This window comes from Pseudorasbora parva, chromosome 11 (genome assembly GCF_024679245.1).
Source record: "Pseudorasbora parva isolate DD20220531a chromosome 11, ASM2467924v1, whole genome shotgun sequence".
In the NCBI taxonomy this organism is placed as follows: Eukaryota; Metazoa; Chordata; class Actinopteri; order Cypriniformes; family Gobionidae; genus Pseudorasbora; species Pseudorasbora parva.
In genome coordinates this window covers 30080029-30107206 of record NC_090182.1, presented here as the reverse complement: position 1 = coordinate 30107206, position 27178 = coordinate 30080029, and the positions used below count along the sequence as shown (strand labels likewise).

At 36.9% G+C, this 27178-nt stretch overlaps 1 protein-coding gene across 2 annotated transcripts in view; it reads right to left on the bottom strand.

Annotated features, from left to right (window-relative positions):
• Positions 1-1277: 1277 nt before the first annotated feature.
• Positions 1278-27178, bottom strand: part of tsc22d3 (TSC22 domain family, member 3) — a 43238-nt gene continuing 17337 nt past the window's right edge. The window contains exons 1-3 of one of the 2 annotated variants that reach the window (XM_067457778.1): positions 4226-4732; positions 3988-4039; positions 1278-2605 (exon numbers count right to left, since the gene is read on the bottom strand). In XM_067457778.1, the coding sequence (XP_067313879.1) occupies positions 2357-2605; positions 3988-4039; positions 4226-4347 (423 nt within the window). In that variant the 5' untranslated portion in view covers positions 4348-4732 and the 3' untranslated portion in view covers positions 1278-2356. Of the gene's footprint in view, positions 2606-3987; positions 4040-4225; positions 4733-27178 lie in introns of those variants that run through there. The other variant, XM_067457777.1, reaches the window with a different exon arrangement.

The window sequence follows — 27178 nt, the reverse complement described above, 5'->3', positions numbered from 1 at the left end:
TATAATGCATTGCACATAAAGGCTTTAGACTAATTAAAGTGTTACCTGTGTTACTGTATTATTTATTTATATAATGGTTAATAGTATAATAGAAAGTATTATTATTTAGTTTGTTGGTTACTTGGTAACATTAGGGATCCTTTGGTAATACTTTAATGTACAGTCGTCTTGTTATATTATGCATAATTACAAGCAACTAACCTTAAACCAAACCCTGGTCTATTGTAAGTAATTGATATTACTCAGGATGTAAATATATAATTACACTGTAACAAGGACACCTTAGAATAAATTGTAACCGAATCTTCATATTCACACTTAACAAATATTTATTAATGTATGTATTATTAATGTATATGGTTTGTCTATTCTGTTTGGAATAAGCTGATCATATTATTCGCTTTTACCATATACATGTTCAGTACAATTAGGTTGATTTTAGTGTAATGGCGTGCATAGCAATACAACGTTAATGAAACCTCCGATCCGAGTGCATTTGGCTTCTGATATTTCCAGAAGTCATTTCCTTTTAAACCTCCACCCATCTGCAATCGGACCCAGTGGATGTAGTTTTGACTACTTTATTACAGTCTACCTAATAGGAACTTTTGGCAGAAATACTGAGATGCGGGTCTTACATCAGGAACCTCTCAGAGGATTGAGTTACACTGAACGGGCCTTTCTAAAGGAGAGAAAGATGAGGCCTTCACACGCCATGATCTCTTTTCTCACTATGCTTGGCCTCAAAGCCTTCTACGGCACAGTAGCCATTGTGAACTTGGCTCTAGATCCCGGTGTGTGTACAAAAACCCTCTTTTTCTATGTATAGTTTTTGTAATAGTCAGTGGAAAGTTCAACCTTTGCATATTTTATAATCATGCACTCACTGAGGTCAGTGACATTTATCTTTATATATATGTAATTACTGGAAAGAATTTGATTATTCATATGAAGAGATTTCATTGCACGCAGTAAAATGTGAGCAGCAAGTAATGCCATTGCATTCTTGAATAGCAAATGTCAATCATAAACTACCATGCATGCTAAGGGGATATTATTGGTCTGAAATGCTTTATCTTCCATGCATGACCTTTACTCTTATAGTCAAACACACTATCTAAGCCCACATTAAGGCCAATGAAGATTGCTCTGATTTTTGCTTCACATTTAAAGTTGGAATTTTAGAGACATAAGAATCGGACTTGTAACTTGTCTAAATATATGACTACAGAAAATGTTTGTATCCATCATGAAGAAAAAAGCAAAAGATCTGAGGGTAGTGTAAACAAGGTTTATTGCAATGTGCATTTTGCATCCATAAATCGTTAAAAAAAATATCATGGACACAATAAAGCAACAATACCCATGTTTCAAAAAGACTGCTGTCGAAAAACTTCTCCCTGTGAAGTTACACATGGTCCTGTTGGCTTGTGAGTATTAGGCAAGTCTTTGGTGGTTAGAAAACACAAAGTTCATTGAAAAACACGTGGCCTTCCTCGGACACCGTTGTGCCTGTTAGTTGGTTGGCGTGGAAGGTCAACAGTTACAGAACACATTTTCGTCAGCAGAACAGTCGCAGCAATATTATCCAAACCCTCACTTCCGTCTGTTTCAGAACATTTCGCTTTACATCGGTTGCTAATTTACAGAACTATGCAAATGTATACAGATTTTCATTCCCACAAAAAGAAATAAATCATTTTTACACACAGCCCATATAGACAAGTTGATTTTGTTCCGTTTCAAAACACAAACAAGCAATAATCCCCATAAGCAGCAGGCCCCATCTGCAGAGATACAAGCGATTCTGTACAAATCATATGGCAGGAGTCACACCGCCGTGGACGAGAGGAGCGGTGCTCCGTACAGGTCTGTCTCAAGCGTCCTTAACTGCAGGAGCTAAGAGTGTCCACAGCGCTACGGATCAATGACACAGAGGGCAGGAAGGCGAGTCCCGTATAGCGTGCGTCAGGTGGGGCGTACATCTCATCGGGATGTACGGTTCCTTGGCTTGACTTGGATAGGCCGAAGATGCGCTCTCGGCCAGCTCCATCAGGCAAACCCCTCTCCGTCTCTTCGTGAGAGGGACCAAAGGAAAGCAAGGCTGGGGCCCCCTTCCAAGCAAGGGGCACGTCAGTCCCGTTGTACAGTAACCTCAGACGTCTACATCACTCTCTCTTTTCCATGTTAGTCCGAAGAGATTGTCGGATATTACAGAACTTGGCCACTGGTACGTCGTAATGCTTTCATTTCAGGTCAGGTTTCATCTGTACAGCCAGCTTCATCTTGAAGTTGCATATCTGGAGGTCCATTTCAGGTGAGAGCTGTGGCTCTGCCCGCCCCATGGCAGAGCCACTTATACAGCAGACCCCGTGCTGCTGTACTGGCGGTCGCCGTCCTCGGGGGAGCCCAGCTCCAGGGGGAGGCTGGAGTCTGAGGGCAGACGTGATTGAAACTTCTCCAGCTGCTCTGGGCTCGCCAGGTTCTTCAGCAGGCTGTTCTCACGCTCCAACTGGTTGTTTTTCTCTGCCAGTTCCTTGATCTGCTCCTTCAAGATCTCCACTTCTTCTCTGACCGCATACATTAAGTGATTCTTCACGAGATCCTAAGAGAGAAGAAAAGAGTTGAGTTTCCATGATCACACCAAAACACACTCAGTCTGACTATTAAATACAATTCAACTGTTTGCATGGGGAACTCATGTATGAATTCAGACAAATGAGGCTAAGAACTTCTAACTAAGCACATCGTTTTTTTTACTCCTTGAATAGTCCAATAATAAAAACATTCACATGGGCCATTCATTTAGAGGTCCTGAATTTGTAATACTAACTGTACATTATGTTCTACTTGAGTACAATCTAAGAGGGCATTTACACAACACTTTTTTCAACTAAAAACGGCAAACTTTTTATGCGTTTTGACCATCCAATTACAGGACAATGGCGTTTTGGGGGCCTAAGAACAGCAACTTTTGAAAACGGGATTCCAAGTGCAAGTTTTGCAAACTACAAAACCGTGCATTTATGAAAATGTTGGCGTCATGCGCATTACACGTTTAGTCTATAAGCAGTGCTTTACAGTGACATCGCCAACTACTGGCCTGACGAAGATACAGTATTTTTAATAGTTTTCACTGCCCCATGTGAGTGGATATTGTTTGTTTTGACAACGTTGTCACTGTTGTACACGAAAAAACTCAAAGGAAAAACTTTTCCGTGTTCAGTACATCGTTGTCGTGTAATCGTACCCTAAGAATAAATGCATTTTTCCCATTTGTATTTACATTTTCAACTTTTTTAAAATAATTTCTTTAATGAATCAAGTTAGTGAAATGTAAATGTTTACATCTATTGTGATAAATTATGTGTACCAGATATGGATTTGACAGTTATTTGTAAGCATTTGCTTTTACAGTTAAATAGTAATAGTACTAATATGAGTTTTGGTTACATATATCTATAGAAAGAAAAATAATCTAAAAATTACATTTTATTATTTACATTTTCCAACATCTTCAATCAAGTTAATTATTCAGATTTTGCTCTGGGTAAAAATAAATTCCATTTGGAGCATGATTTATATACTGTAATAGAGCAACTTAATACAGTAATAAAATACTGTTTAAAGATAATTTGCACCAAATATGGAAGTTATCCTCTGCCTTTTCCATTCATAATTATAGTAATAAATATACTATTAAGTTGTGCATTAAGACTTGGTTAAATTACAGATCTTACTGGGAGATTAAATGGGTATAAAATGATTGCTATAAGGGTGCATGCGGTGTTGTACAACGACCTTTGACTTTTACTGCAGGTGGGCCAACAAAGCATATGCAATGATGGTAGAAGCAGCAGCTCTAGAGTGCCACAGCTTTGGTTACAGCCTACACAGAAACTAAATACTTTCCACTGCAATTCTACAAACATGAGCTCATTCTACGGGATCTGATCGTGCAGTTAAAATAATAGTTATCCATCTTACCATTGCTTGCTCGATCTTGTTGTCAATTGCCACAACGCTTGCGCCAGAGGCACTGCAAAAGACAAAGACACAAAGTATTAGAACCCAGTTCAGACTCGGCAGTAGTAAACATGCTCTTAGTGCGTGACATTTGTGTTAAAGCGCAGTGAATGCCGAAAAAACAGCAAAGTGAGATGTGTCCGACTGTAATTCCTATCGACTGTCAAAAGCATCTAATAATGTCATAAAATCCGCCTACCTGTTGTCTAGTTTGACCGATACTACATCCCCTCCAAGGAAGGACGAGAAGAAAGAGATGGAGAAATTGTGCAGCTGATACACAGCGAGCTCCATTGGCGTTTTAAACATCTCCGTGCTCATGTTGAGTACAAGACCCGTCTGAATAATACTTCTCGCCACGTTTGCGACTTGTTAGAACACGAGTTTAAGATCCTGGTTGTTTTGTCGCGGTGCTCTGTTGCAATACGAACAGAGAAGCCGGGCGCTATGAGTGAACTAAGAGCGGTTTCAGAGAAACACTGTCGACAAGTGATGCTATTTCTGCCGCAGCGGGCTTTTATACGCCTTGTCGGTGACGTCGCGTGACGCATGCATGTATTATTCAAATGAGGCTTGTGGCATAGATTTTCGTTTTGCCCTCTCACTGAACTCGCTCAAAGAACACACAGCATGCAGCAGCAGCAGACCGCAGGACAATCCTCCACAACACATCAACAACAAGATACGCTATTAACAAGCTGCATTTTTTTGATTATTGATACGTTTTGCTGAGTTATGGCATGCTTCGGGAAATATATAGCTGCCATACGAACGAATATATTTCTCGTATATGTAACATTGTCATTTTTAAGAAACAACGTGTTCCTATAAACCTCAGTTATATGCTACATGATGCAGTAATATGCTACATAATGAAAATTAGCAATTGGGCAGTTTTATTAGTAAATTATTAGTAGTAAATTGACATAACTGATATTCCTCCAGTTATTAATACGTTTAAGTTTTACAATTGACAGCTCAGAGGCAAGACTGTCTGAGAATTTGATGGGAAATTAGTATTTGTACAATAGTATTTGCTCACAGTACTTTTTCCACAATGTCTAAATTCAGCCTTTAGTGCCTCTAGTGGCCAAACTATGTATAACAGTCATAAACATGCTCAACCAAACAGTCAACCAAAGTCATTGACACTTCAAAAACATGCTCATTTAGAATATAAACGCAGTATTTTACTGTCTATCAGTTTACTCTTTAACATTAAAGCTCATGCATAATGAAAGCACACCACAATAATTAATAAGTCCTCAGCAAGTGCATTTTCGTTTTTACAGTGTTGCAGTTATAACAGCGTGAAAGAAACAACACACACACAAAATAGGTTTGTGTCTATCCCAGTGTAGCCCTTTGAAAGGGGACGGCTCAGAGTTGATCCTCCTAATGAGAGTTTAAAAAAAAGCACAAATTAGTCACCGTAGTGCTGTCACTTTCCATTTGCCGAGTTAGTAAAGCTGCAGATTAGATTTCAGAGGAGCGCTCCAGAAAGAGTTAACGTCTTCTCCTCTGACTGCATGATTCTGAGCTCCTGGTGAGCTGCAGTCCGGATAATTGGCAAGTGCTTGTACAGTTTGTACTGTATGAAATGATGATCATGCCTCAGTCAGACGGAGAGGGAAAGACCATGAAGTGGCTTCTTCTGGAGTTATGCATTTTCAGTTTAATTTAAAATAAAAATGATTCTAGCTGTTAGCTCATTTTAATAAACTGAGCAAACTGTTAGAACCATTTTTAGAATCATTGGTATAGGTTAACTTGTAAAGTTAACCTATACCATTTGTGTTGGGACTACATGAATCATTTATGTTGCGCTGACTGAACTGGGCAGTGCATTTCTAGTTCCCAGCATGCTTTGCATAGGGATAGATAAGGAGAGTAAATGTTGAAATTGAGTGCTGTTTAATGTGTTTTTTTAGTAAAGTGAGAGACCTGTTAAAGTTTGGTGTTCAGTTATATTTAAGATTTATAAAGAGTTTATGTTATGTACATTTTTGAGGTTATCATTGTCATTAGGCTGTGGCAATGTGAAATAAGTCTACTCTCAGTGAGCTGTAACTGTGTAAATGTCAGAGGACAAGTGTTTTACTTGACCATTGCTTGCATGCTACAAAAGTTACACTTAGCATGTGAACAAGTGTTGTGCTGGTTAGTTTTTATAGAAATAAATAAGAGATATACATATAAATAAGAGAAATAAATAAATAAATTAGATTAAATTCATATGGTCATCAGATACCCCTCTCAAACAATCTTGGAACGTGTGTGTGTGTACGGCAACTGCTCACAACCTTAGCACAAGCTCACCTCTTCACCACAATGGTAAAATAATAATTAATCTCTATTATGGCAAAACTTTATCTTGTTGGAATGACACATTTTTTTAGTAGTCTTAATTAAGACTAAATTAATTTGAGTTCACAACAAGATTACAACAAATCATTTCAAACGAATTCGATTTTGTTGGAAAAATGTAATTGTTTTTCAACATTACAGTGTAATTAATGTAATATCATTCAACATTTTATTTTATTTTTTGAGCATTGGTATGCTTGCCTATTTATTGGAAACATTTTATTAAAACAAAATCTATTTGTAGTCACGTGCACTGACAACCATGTAAACATTTAGGATGCGGATTCTGTAATATTGGTTAAACGCAGGCTATTGTCTCTGTGTACACTTCAAATGATTACTCGTATATGTAAATATGCAAAAATAAACCTCCTCCAAAAAATAAATGTCCTCCATGAGTCATGTCCATTCCGACAACAAAGCTGGATGAAACAAGCTCGTAACTACGACTTCTGAAGTGGGAAGTTAGCGATAGCACGGGAAGGCACCGTTAATGCTGTTCTGCTGTACTCCGTTACACTGCTCTGTTTGTTGCTAGGATGAAAAAAAGTTAAATGTTAAATTTTTGGGTTTGTCTGCCTCAGCAGTCTAATAGCACTAGTCACTGTCAGAATGAGTGAGATGGCCAATCAAATCAAAGAAAGCGGGGATTACTGTTAGTGCGAATTCCTGTTATGAATTACTGTTACTACGACTTGGATGTTTAAGTTATTTCAATTTAAATTAAATTGTTAAACTGAGTTTCATCTTGTATAACTAATAAAAACAAGTTTAACATTTCTTAACTTATATTGATGAGTTAAAACAATGTAAAAACATATCATAACTTATTGAACGTATATTTTTTTACTGTGTACCGTTACTGCGAATTCCAAAGCAACATTTTAGTTATAGCAGTGATTGAGTGCGTCGTAAGATGCAAGTAGCTAAATATTTAATATTTGAAGATAAAAATATAATATGAAGTGATGCAATCTACTTGACATTTTTTATGAAATTTCACCATTTTGAATTGAAAATATGGCATTATTTATGTAAATCATAACTGAATTAGATTGTGACAAGGAACGTTTTGAGGAAAGCAGGATTGACCAAAATGTTTTGCATGCACTGAATAAATGTTAACTTCTTAAATGTTAGGACCACTTTGAAAACAAGATGATGCATCTCAAGGGGTTTATCCTTAAAGAATAAAATTTGTTACAAAATATGTTACAGCTTCCACATTGTTTTGATGCAGCGAGATGAGCAAACAGATGCTTCATTCAGTCGCCACTCCTCAAAAAAACCTTGCACATCACAGTAAACACAGATGTGCCATAGTACAGTATGTCTCCGTCTGTCACCGTGGCCAGGATGGAGATATCCCAGACTTGCTCCAATAAACAAATCCTTCACACTGCTACTACGGGGTTTTACGGGGCCTGTGTATATTATGATCAATACAGTAACACTGAGTGGCACCAATTATTTACCCTTAAACCCCTTATGCAACACGATTACATTTGCTAAAAACCCACACAAAAAAAGGATTGGCGTTCTCAAGACACACCTAACCATACTTGGTTAACTTAGCATTTGCATACATAAGGACACACCAATAATCATAAAGGAATGTGTGGAATGGCTTATTTTCAGTCTGTCAAGTTTGCATTCTGTGAATAGCTGCTGCTTAATAGATCAAAAAATAAATCTAGTTTCTTTAGGACGACAGGTACAGAGAACAATAAAATTAGCAAACAACATCAGCAGTGTAAACTCTTAGCATTCTACGACATGGAAAAAACAAGTTATGCAATACGTGCTCAACCCATCTAATTACTTTCCAACATGATCCACACATGATGAACCCGCTATTGCTGACGCTACTGTTAAGATTTTCACACCTTGTAGAGCAAGACTTGCAGTCTTCGGCAGTTTGAGTGGTTAGACGAGACTTCCCCGCTCACATTTTTACAATTAATCCATCAGCTGTCAGTTGTAATGATACACTCACTCGACTCCAACATTCTTACACTTACCGCCGGTCCCTCCTCTTAAATAGACTAGGTGAGTAGAGAGGTGGCAAACTCATGGCCAATGCTCTGTGTGGACGGTGGTATCGATGACAAAGTCACTGCGGACGCAGCCTAGGATGCAACTTTGTGACTTAGAGCAGCGCGGATGGTGAAAATGTCCCATTCTCTCAGCTAGATGGGAGGGAGGTGGACAATGGACAGATATTGTGTCTTTTTTCTCTGTTTTCTCCCTGCCTGTCAAATATATTTTGTTGATTAGCCACTCTCATAGTGACATGATTGAGAGCAGAATATTCAGAAGATGATAAATTATTAATTCAACAAAATGACAACGCTATACAAATAGTCCCACTGTTGCAATCTGGAATTTCCAAGCATATCCATCTAGAATGTTCCATTATGGGAGATGTTTGTACAGTTTAAGTTCCCTTTTGTAGAATAACTTTTGTGCATATGCCATGCTCATTTCTCAGCAGACAGCTTTGTTTCGTGTCTTAAAGTCTGGCGCGACTCATGCATGACTGCAAAAAAAAGCAGTTATGTAGCATGCTATAGTGCTGTGTAGCATACGACTGGGTGTTTTGCTCACATAAAACATGTCGGTACAGGAGATGCGCACACAATGTGTTATGTAAAACTCTATTGCTTTAATCCACTAGATACATTAAATTGTCTAATTGATCTGAGTCAATTACGCATTACTAAATCTCACAGACGTAATTCAGGTCAGCCTGTAGGCAAATAAGGCAAATTAAATGTCTTTGTTTGGTGGCATCTATAGTTTCATGTTCCAAAATGAAAACCTTCGTCGTGAACAACATGTGCAAATGTGCATTTGTTCTGCTTGTTTTTCCCATGTCAGGATGGCTTCCCATGTATTGTACTTTCACGGAAGCCCTTGACTTGACCTACTTGAGTGTTAAATGCGCGAGTGCCAGGTCCTGCCCTGAACGGCCAGTAAGATGGGAATTTAGAACAGAACATTTGTAAAACTTGATTTTACTTACTAAATATGTCTGAGTGTGAGAAACTCTACCGTTCAAAAGCTTTGGGTTATATAAGATTAAAACAAAAACAAAAAAAGTTGTATGAAGTCTTTTATGCTAACCAAGATTATGCAATTTAAAAAAGATTGCAATTTATTTGCAACTATTTTTCTATTTGAATATGTTTTCAAATGTAATTTATTCCTGTGATGACAAAGCTTCAGAAAATTCAGAAATCATACTAATATGCTGACATTTAACCCTCAAGAGACATTTCTCGTTATTACCAATGTTTTATTATTTTTTTGTGCAAATGATTTGATGAATAATAAATTCTAAGATTCATGCTCATGAATGCCTGTTCCCTTTGTCATGATGAAATTAGCAAAACAGGTTATTATATCACCCCATGCACCAACTTGCGTGCAGGGCTGACTGAGCAATTATGATTGGTCAGACTGTCAATGGCACTATTATCTTAGCATGAAGGAGCTGCTTATGTAAGACTTCATTTGAACAGTTATAGAACCACCTCTAATCATACAGCTAGATGTTAGCAGATGTTTACCTTTACAGCCCAGGTGTGTCACAGATCCAACCCTCTTTGTTGCTTTGTTATCGGTCTAGACAAGACTCAGCGTGGACTAGAGCGCTTATAGGTTTGATGAACTTATCTGTTGTTACTCTACTTTCCAGTGTGCCTCATGGAAATTCTGCACAGCCCTAAAGACCCAATTTGTTATTGACAGTAAGCAGAGGTTCCCTGTAATACGTTGAGTCAGCCACTTGAGGCTGTTATGGACATTCAGAGCCCCTTATTCATGCTGCACACCCGCCTGAGCGGTGTCATCTCAGCAGTCATCTGTCTTTACGCTAGAGAATCTACTGCCCTATCCTGCTGTGTGGGCTTGTATTTATTTGTATATTCTCAGATTTACAAGGTACAACAATCCTGGGTTCATCCTATATTACTAAAACATCACTGTTTAAAGGTTCGGGGTTGGTAAGAGTTTGTTGTTGTTGTTTAAAGCTGTCTACTATGCTCACCAAGGATGCATTTATTTGACAAAAAAACTAATAATATTGTGCAAGATATATATATATATATATATATATATATATATATATATATATATATATATATATATATATATATATATATATATATATATATATATATATAGCTTGTACATTATGTTTCAAAAGAAATTAGTTTGGAAAAAATAGGAAACAAGAAATTAATACTTTTAGTCAGCAAGGATGCATGTAACTGATTTTAAAAAAAGTGTGTACGTTTTTACTGTACATTGTTACCACCGTTTTTTTTTAATTTTATTTTTTATAAATGAATGTCGTTATTTTGAACTTCCTATCCCATCAAAGAATCTTAATCAAAAGTGTTTTTAACATAAAAAATGAAAAACACCAATCAGCATATTACTATAATCAGAATATTAGCATATTAGAAAAGAAGAAGCAATTAGAATGCATAGTAGAAGGATGGCTGAAAAATCAGCTTTGGCAGCACAGAAATAAATTACATTTTAAACTGTATTACAATAGAAAATAGTTCATAACATTTAACAATATTATTAGTTTTGTCAAATAAATGCATCCTTGGGGAACATAAGAGTCTGCTTTAAACAACAACAACAAACTCTTACCAACCTCAAACCTTTAAACAGTGAATGTTTTTTTGTTTGTTTTTTGTTGACTGTAAAAACAAAAGCATCTCATTCAGATACAAACATAATTTGACTGTTGAAAGTACATTGCACTCTTATTACTGTGCATGTAATATATTATGGAAATAATTGGTCTGCTCCATGTCTCCATTGTCCGAGTTACATGACAAATGACATCACACGAACCGATGCATGTAAAGTGCCTGGTAAATACGTATGAAATGCAGGAATGACACATAAGTGAGTTAGAGATGCAGTTTTCTCCCCTATGTCCATATTTCTAAGATGATGTTGCCACAAGTTTATTTGAGTGCAAATCTATGAATATCTAATAGTTGTCCCAGCTGGGTACACTCTTAAAATAAAGCTCTTTATTGGCATTTCCATGAAAAACAGTTGACATCCATGGAACCTTTCCTTTGTACATATATATATATATTTTTTTTATAGTGGAAAAAAGGGTTTGAGTAGAAGACTATTTAACACCGACTGGCGACTGACATAATATTCAGGAATTGTGTTTTCATTCTATATGTGAGCTTAAATCAAAGAAACCTGAAACCAAGGTCCAAGTTCAGTGGCAGAACTTTCTCTTCAACAGATATTCAAGCAATAAAAGGAGAGAATGCTCTGATGACATCATCATTATCATCACCATTAATATAATCATCATAACCACATAACATTAGTCCCAAGGTTACGTTGGATGAATTAAACTGTTCAGTTTATTATGATATTCTTGTTATACAATATTTGCAAATGTTGTAAAAATTTTACTTCACTAAATAAAATAATCTATTAAACTGGATTATGTGTTTTGCTTTTTGTTTGATATTCATTTCATAATAATTAAAGTAATAGGATTGGTCAAAATTAAGAATTGTAACCTTATTTAACTAAATAGCAATTTAATTAACATTATGTAAAATAAAAAAAATAACTTAAAGTTATTTTTTATTTTTTGTTTTTTGTTTTTTTTTGTTTTCTGAAATAAACAATGTTAATTAAATTCAACATAACTCAGTTACGTGGAACCTGTTGACATAAAAAGTTAAGTCAATTCAATGTATAGTTCTTTTGAGTGCATGCATTCACAAATGAGTACAATGAGAGGTGTAAATATGAGTAGCCTTCAAGTGATAATCCTAATGTCTCACATAATATAATAAGGTCAGAGAAGGGATCTGTCTTCAGTTCTGTATGGTATGTACCAATGATCCACGTGTTCAAGCAGCCCCTGCTGTGTGGACATGAAAAGAGATCATTCCAGATGTGTCTGCTCTGCTGCACATTCACACTCTTAATTAATAATGCATTGTTTTCTGCAGAAAACCATTAGAGCGTGTTACGCTTGCACGGCTGCTCGCAGCTCATACTAATCAATGCCTCTCGCTGGGCCGCGACCTCCTATGGGATCGGCAATGAGGAAGAGCACCTCGCACGCCACGGCAGGCTTATGTAAGCATCTGCAGCCAGGTCATGAAGTCATTGCCAATGCAGCAGTTCCTCTAAAGCAGTGAAATCATAAAAAATGTATTACGGATGTTGTATATGTTCCATCAACCATTTTCTCCTATCAATGGTCTTTCAAAGTTATCATGTATTCTAGTAATAACCAATACTGGAGTCATTCTGAACACGTACAGTCTTCAGAAGTTTAATTTCTTGATGTACGATTTTAAGTGATATTCGCACAAAAACATATACACATTAAATATACAAATAATACACATATAATATTATATAATTTAATTTATAAAGGTTTTATTTTGATTATATACAGTGTATATGCAATATACTGTATATTCAACTCAATTGTACACTGTAAAAAATATTTTAAAAATAAGTTACCTGGTTCTTTAATATTTTGAGATCATTGAAATTAAAATTTTGAGTTAATACAATAAACATTTTTGAGAGTCGACAACATTTACTTAAATATTAGTAAATATTTTGTAAGCATATTGGGTAATTGTGTGTTTTATTTGTGATGATACAGTGAAACATGCCAAATTTGCTATTGTCATGATTTATCACAACAACAAAAAAACAATAGGCCTATGTGGTTTAGATACAAATTTGAGTTTATATTTATTAAACCAATTTCATTCATTGTATCAACTCAAATTTTTTATTTCAATAAACTAAAAAAATTAAGTAACCTGGTTGCCTTACAATTTTTAGTTTATTGAAATTAAAAAAAATACAAATTTATATTATTTTTAAATAATATATTATTTACATTTACTGTTCAAAAGTTTGGGGTCTTAAGTGGCAGAAAAGGCATTTAAAATGTTGTATTTATTAAAATGTATCATAGTTTTTAACATTGATAATAATCAGTTTATTTAGCACTAAATCATATGAGATATGCAGTATATTAGAAGTTTCTTGAGTCACAAGTTGTAGTAGTTAATGTATATAAAGTGTTATCGAGAAAACATTTCAAAAATATTTTCAAAATCTTTCTGTCCTCAAAGATTTAAATGGTATATAATCATTATATGGAACAATATATCATATTTAATAAAGTAAATGAAAAGGATATTTTATTGTAAAGCTCTTGTGACTGAGGAGGGAATATCAGTTTCATTAACGGACACTTTAAGTCTGAAGGGAGTCTGACGTGAGCTACAGAGATTCTGTGGGTAGCCAGTGGCTTCCCTGCCTGCAAAGTGGCAGCAATGCAAGCAAAGCCCCAGTGTTCTGGCCTCAGAAGATAAGTGGACATGCCAGGATACGACTTCTGATGTCAGAGCGCAGTCATTACATCCGCTTTAACGTAGATCAGCTGGCATCAACACAATGTGCAAAGCCTGGCAGTGTGCCTCCTGCTAAATCTATTCATTAGTGTGTCTCATCTCAACTGAAAACAAAATGTGTGTGTGTGTGTGTGTGTGCGTGTGTGTGTGTGTGTGTGGGGGGAGCGGTACTAATTCATTTTATCAGGTACGGTTCAGAGTCTGTTGGCTGGGGATCTGCATGTTTGTATTCTGCGAGACCAACGAGGCTTGAAAACAAAAGTAAATCAATTTAAAACATAATTGTGCTAATCAGGGCAATTAAAGGCCACCATGAATCATCCAAAATGTCTGTATTCATTAAAGGGGGCATAACAAACACAGTTTCTCATCTCATGTTAATCTTGTGTACCAATAGAGTAGCATTGCATTCTTCATATCTCAGAGGAGTCTTTAGTTTTATCATAAACGGTTGTCATTCAAACAGAGGTTGTTGATAGATTAAACATTTGCCGTATCCGGTCGGCAAAACTACGAACACATCTTCCCTTTTTAAGAATGACTTCAGTGCTGTTCTTTGTTCTTTTCTCAGAAAAAAGCTTAACTCCAAGTATTCCAGAGTCGTGGTCAAAGCTGATTCGAAAGACCGTCGTTCACCAGTTTCTGTGTTTACTAGAAGCACGCAAACGCAACTCGGCCGTCGTCATTATGGCCCCGCCCCTATGCACGATGTGTGCATACTCTATGCACGATGTGATTGGCCTGGCAAGAGTTTGGCGTTTACAGCTCAGAAGGTTATTGAGAGTTGCTAGACAACACTCGTGGGCAGATTAGATTTGCTGCTGCAAGGATGCGTCTAGATTTCTATCATGAAGGACCATACCCGAAAAAAAAACTTTCCAAAACTTGTTTGAATCCTGAAGGAGTGAATTTGGCAGTCATACATCCAACTATATATATATATATATATATATATATATATATATATATATATATATATATATATATATATATATATATATATATGAAAAAATATATGGGCCATGTTTAGCATGAAACCCCAATTCTTTAACAGTGTAAATTAGTCCGAATACATTAAATAGTAAATTAATTTAAAGGGGTGGTTCCGTGGTTTTTCTTCTTTTTTCTAGGCTTGGTTGTGTTTATGTCTTAATACTTTTTATTTTTATTTTTAAACAACATATTTTTCTTATATTTTACCTTTACTCCACACCGCTGTCTCCACTATCCTTTGAACGGCTCGTTTGCTTCCTGCTCCTATGAAGCCCATCCTTCCGAAAAACGCGGAACTTCCGAAAAATGGTCTTAGATTGGTTAGATGATCAAATGTAGTTTCATGTATTTTTATTGGCTGTGCCAAGCGCAGGTTGCCGGAAACGGTACGCCCCTTACCATTACGGACAGAAGTCACATCTGGGGCAGTGTTTATGTTAATAGCAAGGGTTTTTGTAGGCAAACCGGCTGTTTTTGTAGGCAATAAACTGGCATAACTTTAAAAGACAATATCTCCGTTTGCATAGGACTTTCAGCGCTGTAACTTTGCAGATACAGTTTATGCTCAAGCAGCAACATTACACACTAACTTAAAAAGTGAAATCGCATGCAACCACCCCTTTAAGTAAATCTGATGAAAAATCATTCTTAATTTACTTTGATTTACTTTCTTGCATTGTATAATATGCACTGAAAGAATTTGCCCTCTAAATCATATGATGTTGTCATCTGAAAATTTCCAAAGACAACACAGACTAAATGCCTTTGACACAATTAAACCATAAATCTTAAAGCAAACACTGATGTCTAAATAACTAAGGAACAGGAGCAAAGGTCAAAAGATACAGTGTTATCTTGTATGCATGTTGTATGCACAGCGCACAAAAACCCATTTGAAGACATACACAAACAGACAAGAACAATCCACACAAATCCTGTCCCTCTAAGACTATATCAGGCCGGATGAGATCCATGTGTTGGCTGAAGTCTGGTTGGAGCTGGCAGCCAGGCAGGGACGATTTACAGCACCTGGGCTGTTTCAAACTCTCTGCCCCAAATTCATTCCTCTCTCTTTGTCATGAATGGATCCTAGCTATAAAAAAAAACAAAAAGAAAAAGAAATTTCCCAGAAAAGTGGTAACCCCGCTCACCCCGAGTCATAACTGAAATATAACCGCCTCTGCCTGAGTACAGGTGTTTGTGTGCTTATGTACGGTTATGTATGTGCATTCAAGCAATTACCCCTGCAGAATGAAAATGTGTTATCTTGAGGCTTTGTACATTCTTAATCTCCTCCACACAAAAGGATTAAATTGTTTAAAAGTATGAACTGAAAGATGATACATGTGCAGGTAGCAGAGGCGGTGACGTAAAAGCTGTGATCAAAGTCAACCAACCGGACAGGAACACGTAGGTCAACTGAACGGTGCCGAGATGCTGTTGTCTGATCTGCAGCGCTTTTACACGTAGCCAGCGTTTGAGCCAATTAGCTGTCAGCAAATCTCCAAAACAATCTAGAAGCCTAGTCAGACTTCAAAAAGTTGTCCAAAAAACTGGCGATATGCTGGCGCGCAGCCACTTTTGCAGAAACAAGCAATGTTCAGATCAGTCGGGGGAAGGTGGAGACCATATGTTTCCCAACAGCATGATACAAGTCTCTTCTGAACTACAGTGAGTTCGCCTATTGGCCTCGGGTGATCTCTGATTATCTAACGTACATCATGGGGAATTGGTTGTGAATGAATTATGCAAATCAGATAATGTAACACACTCTCCCACAAATTAGTGCAGAATGCAGTTTGCACATCGCAATTTCCAATCTAGCACGTAGTGATCTGCCGTAACTTATCGGACTGCTCCGACATGCAGACACCTTTAAATGCAGAGTGTGCTTGTCTAAACTGGATTGCAGTAAATAACACACTGATTTTCCCACTGATATACTGTGTGCAAAAGTGGCGCAACTGTTAATTTGCTCCATAATGTGAGGAACTCTGTGTGCCAACAGTGCGTGTTGAAAGACCATATCTGAATGCAACAGCTTCTCTCTACTCTACAAACTTAAAATACTGAGACTGGAACAGATCAATGCCATCAATAATGCATCTTTCGAGACATTGTTTGCAGTTCTTAGTCACTGTAAAAACAAGCCAGTTCGTAGAAAGCCATTCTCAATCTAATGCAAATACAAAGGGCGAGAGCAAGTTCAGTGTATTTGCACACCGAGTTTATCTTCACTTTCTCTCTCTCAGTCACTGTTCATGATTATTCTATTTTTTTTAACAATTCAAATGTATTATTAGGATTTTACATTTAAAAGAAAGGAATTGATGGGAGTACTTAGCTTGAATAAATGGCAAAGCAACTTAGTAGCTGTTCATGCCACTATACTATCAAAGCTTCCCCTGTTTATAGAAACAGATATCTCTATATGGCCCTTATTCATATTTAAAATACCACTTACTTTAGATATTTTCAGATATGCAGGAGCACAGACATGGTTTTACATAACAGTGAACCAAGTCAAGCCACACCCAGAATAATGCAGAAGTGCAGAAGGCCGTTTTGAAACACCAGCTGCATTTAAAACACAAGATTTGTCCTTTTTCAAGTTTTTTATAGGTATTAACATGTAATCTTTTTTTTAACAATGACTTGTTTTTTTCTCAGTGCAGATTCTCAACATAAAATCAGACTTGACCTCACTTACTTCCCTGATCCATGTTCCTGGTGATATTGTGAATGATTCATTCATGTTATTCTTCATAAAAAAGTCCTTATAATCATTAATCAAATTTTTTTAAAAAAATTTCAGTTTTCAAAAAATTTCCAGTGTTCTGTATTTTGCGTACGTGAGTTTTTGTTGTAGATGGCTATTGTAGATGGCTATTGTAGATGGCTATAAAAAAAACAAAATTGTGTACTGTGCTAATTAATTGAGACTTCTTACAGCTCTTACAGGTTGTTGGCCTTGTTTGTTTCGTTGCTTCTATTGCTCTCCCCTTTTTTTTGTAAGTCGCTTTGGATAAAAGCGTCTGCTAAATGATTAAATGTAAATGTAAAATAAAAATCATGCTCTGTCTCTTGAGACACTTTCCATTTCTGTTGTCGAAACACACATGTAATCCCTCCTGTTCGAACCACCCACTCCAAGCAGGACTCGAACCCAGGTCTGCTGGCATGAGAGTCGGACGCTCTAACAAGGAGGCTAAAGGCTGCAACCTCTAGTGTCAGTCGTTAGAGTGTCTCTTAAGGTCAGAGGAGTGAGGTTTACTTGCAAAGTGACTAGCTGGCCACTGTTCAACTTTCCCACTTAAACCTCACTCCCACCCGGGTCACGGCACCAGTGTAACCCCTCCTGTTCGAACTGCCCGGTCCAAGGGGACTCGAACCCAGGTCCACCAGCATGAGAGTCGGATGCTATAACAAGGAGGCTAAAGGCTGCAACCTCTCGTGTCAATCGCTAGAGCGTCTCTTGAGGTCAGAGGAGTGAGGTTTAATTACACAGTGACAACTAGCTGGCCTTTGATTAACCCCCCCCCCAACCTCAATACCAACCAAGTCACGTCGCCAGTGTATCCCATCCTGTTCAAACCGCCTGCTCCAAGCGGGACTCCAACCCAGGTCCGCCAGCATTAGAGTCGGACACTCTAACAAGAAGGCTAAAGACTGCAACCTCTATTGTTAGTCACTAGACATCTCTTAAGGTCAGAGGAATGAGGTTTACTTGCACAGTGACTACTAGGTGGCCTCTGTTTGGCATGCACACAAATTGTCTTTGTAATCAAAAATCTGATAACGTACTTCTTTTCTGGAATGGCCTTCCTCCTCTGATGACATCATTTTGACAGCTATAACATACCCTCCAACTGCGAGCTTTGACAGAGAGCTGAATGGAGCGGACACTTTTCTAGATTCAATAAATTCTCAATGAGAAAAACAAGCCACTCCCTTTTTTTCTCATTCAATATTCCGTTTCACTCAGAAAACACGCCACAATACTGAAAGTCAATTGCATTTTTGCGCTGACCTTTAGCGTCTCCCGAAAAACTTTGGGTTTGCTCGCAAAAAAATTGCGTTCTCATGGAAAACTATTGCTCTCTCTCCAAAAAGCATTGCATTCCCCTGAAAAATGTTGTGTTTGCTCACAAAAGCACTTCCACCTCATATTATTTCCATCAGCAGTTTCTCTGGGAAACGCAAAACTTTTGAGAGCGAAGGCAAATTTTCTCAAAGGAGTGCAAATGTTTTGTAAGCGAACGCAGAAGCATCTCATCTCATTTTTTGCCCATTACCATGACTCTTCCAGGGCTTCGTATTTAGAAAATGCCGGCTGTTAGATAATTTAGGCTTTCTGTTTTGTTTTTTTTTCACTTGGAAATATATTATATTACGGTTGTAAAATGAGTTGTAAACAAGTATTGATTGTGACTTTAAAAGTTCAATTTCATGGAGTAATTTGGTATTTGTCCCGCAATGCACACAATGACAGTTCCACCACAGGACGAAAACACATCTGGAGTGCACAAGGACTGGAATTATAGCTATAAAATGACACAGACAGAATCTCAGCTCAAATAGCAGACTGCAATAGCTGCTATTTCATAAATGTGCTCCAACACCTTCAGTTGCCCTAAAAGCATTCCTTTTGGTCGGAGTTGCACAATCTGCACCCGATTGTGAAGGTCAAGCACTTCAGCACTCATCTACATACTAAGCTCATCCGTCTGCATTTTTGTTTATGCCTCTCCCTGCTCCAAGCTTTGCATGTCTGCAAGTGTTTGCCTGTTGTCTGGCTTGGGCGCTATTTCTGGCATGAGCAAAGGTGTTATGTTTGGTGTGACATTGACAATACCTGCAGGATTATAACAAGGTGAGTCACTTCTACGTTGATGCTTTCAACGTTGTTTGTTATGAACTGCTTTGACCAATGTGTCATAGCTAGACATAACTCTACTCGCTGTCTTCACAACACCCTAGAAAACATTCATCTCCCTTCTTCTGGCTCTGGGGGAGCCTCTAAGGACAGACTCACTTCAAACGGCCCTGTGACATAAACATGGTAAGCAACATGTTCTCAGAAGGCCTGCCCAAGTAAACAGACCACGGGAAGAGACACTGCATGACCCTCACATGAGGACAAGAAGGAAGCTGGTTGACACGGACTCTATTATTAGACACTCCGTGATAGACTCTGGCATGGAAGTTGTGGTTTTTGTCGTGCAAGACACTGCCTACACTTTTCTCAAATGAAAGCGGAATTCTGATGAAGCGCCTAAATTTGTTACGAATCTTCACGTTCCCACATTCAAAGCCAACTTGAAATCAGATTTTACCCTACAGCTTATTTACTTTTATTACACACATTTCTAGTCCTATTGTGAATGATTCACAAGTAATCCATATGGCTCCAGGGGGTTAATAAAGGCCTTCTGAAAAACTGACGCTTCGGCATGACCAGAAGCCAGTGATTACAGTTAATAAAGTTATAAATATGGATATTTTTTCTTACAAAAATGCATCACTTCAATTCAGAAGGCCTTTTTTAACCCCCTAGAGCCGTATGGATTACTTTTTGGATGGATGAATGCACATTTTTGGCCTTCAAAATGTAAGGTACAATCTAAATCCCATTATAAAGCTTGGAAGAGACTTGATATATTTTATATAACTCAGATTGTGTTTGGCTGAAAGAAGAAAGTCATATACACTTAGGATGGCTTGAGGGTGAGTTAATTATAGGATTATTTTTGGGCGAACTAACCCTTTAAGATGAGATACTACATGCAAAACTATTGTTTTTCATGGACTGATCAATTTTTATATCTCTCCATTGTGAAATGTAACACTCATTTTTCAAGCTCTTATTAATTAAAAGACCTTATTCTACAGTTTCTCCTCATTAAATATCCTGTTCCACTTGGAAATGTCAAATTGTGTAAGTTAAATAGGTTAAAAATTGGCAAAATGTTCTGAATTTATTGTTGTGCTTTAGTGTTGTTGTTGTTAATACTATTCTTTAATAGGTTATAGCAGTGTGAAGTGAGGGTGGTGCACATGTAGTTCTCCTCTTATTTGTACCGTAATATCATTTGTCAATATCTAAACGGACATGTGATGTAATATCATGTGAAGTTTATCTAGGGGATGTCCTGTGTCTCTTTCAGATCTGGATGATTGAGTGTGTGTGAGAGAAAGACATAGAGTGCATACTGAAACAAGGAAATAAAAAAAAAATGAGGAAGAGAAAGAGCTGTGGTGTGGGAGGGCTTTCACAGCTGTTGTTCTGCTGTGTTTCCTCTGATAGTGGACTTGGCTGTACTCCCAGTTCTTTAGGTAAACGATTCAAAACACAATTACCTTCAACGCCTTTTTATTAAAAGACAAGGTGGAAGTATGCAAAGCAACACTTGTTCTGGATTTCCACCAATATGTTCTTATTTTTCTCTTAAATGCATATAGTTGAGTTGTTTTGCTTGAATATTTTAAAAATAAAGCATGTTGCATAGTATTATAAGTGTAAATACTTTAGATATAAAATAATTAATTCCACCTTCATCCTCTTATAAAACTGTTGCCCATCACACAAAATGCTGACAATGCTGACATTAGCTTCTTATATCTAGATCAGCTTATGGCACACACTTTAATTCTTTAATCTGTTCTACACAAGTGACCAGCTGAGAGTTGCACTTGGTCTGTACGTTGAAGGGACGTAACCTTATTCTAGAATACTAATTGAGGAGAACAAAAGCTCCCGATGGGCCCTCACCCATGATTCTCCAGGTGACCATGGCAACACTGAAAACCTGAAAGATAACGTCTTCTTGAATTTCAATGTGCATCGAATGTCTTTTATAAACATTTTCACAGTAACTCTAAAGAAGTGTGTAATATTGACGCTGAAATTAAATCCTTCAAATTTCAACTGCACAAACTCAACAACCAAAAAAATCTGGTTTAAAAACAATCCAACTTGGGATGAAAATGGACAAACCCAGCAATTGGGTTGTTTTAACCCAGTAAAGTGGTTGTTTTAACCCAGTGATTGGGTTGTTTTAACCCAGAGGCTGGGTTAAATGTGTGCTTAAAACAACCCAATTGCTGGGTTTGTCCATTTTCAACTCAACTCGTGTTGTTTTTAACCCAGAATTTATTTTAGAGTCCATTGTAATTTTACAGATACTTTTATAAATAAAATAATTCTCAATACCCTTTTCTACTTATTGCCCACATATGTGCGTACATCATAGTAGATTCAACTTCAGAAAAGATATGAAAAGCACAATTGCAGTAACAATCAGTTTAACATGCCAAGACATTTCGCTCATACAAGTTCAGTCTTTTACCCTGAGGTATGGTCTGCGAGACAGCTCTAATAATGTTACTAGTTAACACCTAAAATAAAGGTGTGTCTCATCTACAGCGCAAACTTTCCATGGAAGCATATGTTCTGTCAGCCTTGCATAACTTTTTTAAGCAATAAAGGGGAAAATGAACAGCTATGGGTATGCTTCACAATAATTCCCATGTGTCCGGGCTATACTGGATTGGCATCGTTTCATTTTAGAATAAATATTTGTTTTGGAGGAAAAGATAAATGTTCTGTTCTGATTTCATCCAGAACTTTGGACTGATGTTAAGTACATTCACCTCTGGAAATGCAATGCAAAACATCTGTCTACAACAACTAAACGACAACTAATTATTCCATTGTGACTTTGTAAGTGTTTGTATGCAAATCAACATGTCAGAACGATTTCTGAAAGGTTAGGTGACACTGAGGACTGGAGTAGTGGCTGATGATCAAAATATATTGAAATATAACAGTTAAATTGTAATAATATTTCACACTATTGCTGTTTCACTCTATTTTGAGCAAAACGAAAGCAGCCTTTGTAAGCATTGAAGACTTATTTCAAAACCATTAAAAACAATTAATTTTAAAAATTGTACCAACCCCAAAACTTTTGAATGGTATATATGCTTTAATTAAGTGAGAATCTCATCTGTCGCTTTGGCGGTCATTCTGAACAGATCCTTTAAAAATCAGAAGGGATACTAACTGCATGTAACCCCCTATTGTTAATTTACCTCAAAAGTTGTGAAGGTGTAGATCCACAGTGAAAGTACATTGTATCAATTGACCATTTGACCTGGTACACCAAACTTTACAGTACTCTCTGAGATCCGGAAAATCAAAACAGGAACTTCAGTACATATTTATAAAAGCTACATGGAGGAAAATACATTTCCTCAGTGAGGAACTGTTTTGATGAATATATTTTTAACCTATATAAAACCAGAGAGTTTGGGATTATGCCAATCAAAGGGGCACATGGTTACACTCATGGGGGAAAGAAAAATCCCAATAATTTTCCTAAGAACGACCCATCTCCTCCTCAGATGCTGTCTCTAGTTAAGTACGTCCTAGCCTAAAGACTAGAATGTTCTTTGCTCTTATCGGACATAAGAGTTGGCCGGTTCTCTAACAAATGAATCATAAATTGCAGGCCCTGGGAGATTGCAAATTTGGGCCACAGCTCTATAGTTTAAGTCCAAAAAGAACTCAATTGCCCCTTTGGACAAGTCTGAGAGCAGCATGTTTCACATTCCAGAGCCCAGTGTCTTAGATTTCTTGGCAGAGCTTCGTTCATAAGTTACATTCGCCTGTCCCAAAGTTCACTGTTCTGTTTACTTATTTGTCTAATTGCATTTGCTTGCATGGCCATCTCATCTTGATGATCCATTCCATGACATGTCAGTGGAAAGAATGCTGCAAACGTGGTTAGTGGCTCTATTAATTGGCACAACACAAGACGGCAACAATGTGAAAACAAACTGCATGCTAACACTAGACATGCATATTTAACAGGGCAGATATTGTAAACTTACAAAGTGTAACTTGTTCATGGGTTTGGCTCGCATTGTCTCCCCATTGGGTAGGTTTAGTGGTGTGGGGGGCGTGCATATAACACGTTATAAAGTGCATTATCATATGCGCTCGAAAACGCCGTAACATATGCAAGTAAAAACAAATTTACGCGTATAAATCACACGATAAATAAAATATGTGCTATAGATACACATTTGCATGAGATCGGGCTGAACTTCTAGACACTGAAGTAAACTGATACCCATATCAAACCATAAAAATACAACAAGTGATCATTCAAGTCAACAAATTATGTTCCATCATAGCTCTCTAGTTTTGTGGAGAGCTATGATGGAAGCTTTAAAAAAATAATGTCTTCAATTTGAAGCTGTTCCACGCAAGCTATCTTCAGACTTCAGAAGACTCGGAATATAGTTTATGACTCATATACGATACTTTAACAGGTATAACTTTCATTTCTGGGTGAACTTTCCCTTTAAGCAACCTTAAAGATCAGATAAGATCTTAAGATCAGACTGCTCAAAAGATGAGACAACTCAAACTAAGTAAAGTTCTCTAATACAAACTTTGATGTCGGCTTTGACAAAGCTCTATGACATTTTGAAAGATGTTTAAGATTTAAATGTAGTAAAAGAAAGAAAGGCATTGCTAGTATAATTTACAATGTTGCTTACTTGAATTAGCAGGCTTTAGCATATTGCTAACATACATTTTAATGTTAACATTTTATTGCAGGTTGTTTTCATGAATTAGCAGATTGCTAGCATGGATTAACATGTTACTTACATGTTTAACACACTGCTAGCATGAATTAACATGTTACTAACATGTTTAACACACTGCTAGCATGAATTAACATGTTACTAACATGTTTAACACACTGCTAGCATGAATTAACATGTTACTAACATGTTTAACACACTGCTAGCATGAATTAACATGTTACTAACATGTTTAACACACTGTTAGCATGAATTAACATGTAACTAACATGTTTAACACACTGTTAGCATGAATTAACATGTTACTAACATGTTAAACACACTGTTAGCATGAATTAACATGTTACTAACATGTTAAACACACTGCTAGCATGAATTAACATGCTACTAACATGTTTAACACAATGCTAGCATGGATTAACATGTTACATACATGTTTAACACATTGCTAGCATGACTTAACATGTTACTAACATGTTTAACACACTCTTATCATGAATTAACATGTTACTAACATGTTAAACACACTGCTAGCATGAATTAACATGTTACTAACATGTTTAACACACTGCTAGCATGAATTAACATGTTACGTTACTAACATGTTTAACACACTGCTAGCATGAATTAACATGTTACTAACATGTTTAACACACTGCTAGCATGAATTAACATGTTACTAACATGTTTAACACACTGTTAGCATGAATTAACATGTAACTAACATGTTTAACACACTGTTAGCATGAATTAACATGTTACTAACATGTTAAACACACTGTTAGCATGAATTAACATGTTACTAACATGTTAAACACACTGCTAGCATGAATTAACATGCTACTAACATGTTTAACACACTGCTAGCATGAATTAACATGTTACTAACATGTTTAACACACTGCTAGCATGAATTAACATGTTACTAACATGTTTAACACATTGCTAGCGTGAATTAACATGTTACTAACATGTTTAACACACTGCTAGCGTGAATGAACATGTTACTAACATGTTTAACACACTGCTAGCATGAATTAACATGTTACTAACATGTTTAACACAGTTAGCATGAAACATGTTACTAACATATTAAACACACTGCTAGCATGAATTAACATGTTACTAACATGTTTTAATACACTGCTAGCATGAATTAACATGTTACTAACATGTTTTAACACACTGCTAGCATGAATTCACATTTTGCTTACATGTTTTAGCATGATGTTAACATGAATTAGCATGTTGTTAGGCTTTGCTAGCGATATATACATAGTGGATGTAGCTTAAAGGTGTCATAAACTGGCATTTTTATTTTTTATACTGTTGTCTGAGGTCAACTAATGGCGTTTGTGAGGTTTTTACATTCAAAAACATCATAATTAATAAGTAATAAGCTATTTTCTACACTGGTTTTGAGGCTGTCTTCTGAACGCTAGGTTTTGATGGGCGATTTATTTCTCCTCCACCCACGATTCATTGGAATATTATTTCTGCATTACATGGTCGATCGGCCAATATAAGCATGAACCGCGCAAGCACACACACACACACATGCGTAACCAGATCAGGAAAGACTGATCGGACGGAGGTGCGTTAGCTCCGAACAGCTCCATGAGTCGGTGGGCGGAGCTACTGAATTACACATTCTGTAAAGGTGGGTTTTGCTGTGTGATGACATGAAGCACACGATCGTTTTCTGGGCCTGGTGTCTATAAAAGCTTGCCTTTGACAAAAAAGGATGTTTCAGCTCTGAAATTTACAGGATAATCTTATATTACCGTGACCTTTTATATATCAAAAGCTCAAGGGAAAGTTGATTCCTCAATTCATCGCCCCTTTAAATACTCTAGTCGAGTCATTGTATTAAAGTTTTGACCCCTTCAATGAACGCATACGGGACTTTACATAGTTTTGTAGTCGGTTCAGTTTGAAAAGATAGAGCAAACCGGGTCAAAAGGTCTGAATGTCTGACCTGAGTTTTAAAAGTCTAGGAGGAGATGCTGTTTAAATTTCGGCTCAGTAGAAGACATATAGAAGTTAGAATTTTAAATAGTAGATTCAATCACCTGTTTTTGCTATTGCTGGATTGCACAACCTCATCCGGTTTACAAGAAACTCAAGATTGAACGTGGTTATTTATCACAGTGACTGTTGGAGTCAATAAGAATTAAAGACAGAGCAGTCTACTGGCTTGGACATGTTATGGAAAGATACTTGGAAAGGAGCTTTATAAGGGTTTCCAAGATGCCCCAATCATTTCCGATAAAAGGGCAGGAAGGTTAATTATGTAAAAACTACCTTTGTGTGTTAATGCAAACAAGTTGGTTCCAATAAAAAAGGAAGCCTGATGAATCAGTGTTGTTGTTTTTTTTTATTCTGCTCTTCTTTGTCTTTGAGAATTGACGTCAACAAACGGTAAACCTACGTAAATAAAGCTTGTAAGTAATATCTGTTTAGATTTAGCAGTTAGTCAGCATCTCTTCACATAAGAGCTCTGCGTTTATGGGAACACATGTGCCTTTCGTTCATCAAGCCTGGCATTTATAATGAATTACATGGTTATGGGAAGAAATGCTTTTGAGTTGTTGCAACAAAACAGCTCCATATATGTTATCTTTTGAAGTTAATGCGGGTGGCATCCATACCATTTCCACAATTTTGATAGATAACATCAAGATAAGCTCAGTTCTATTCATATGAACTGTACATAATATGCA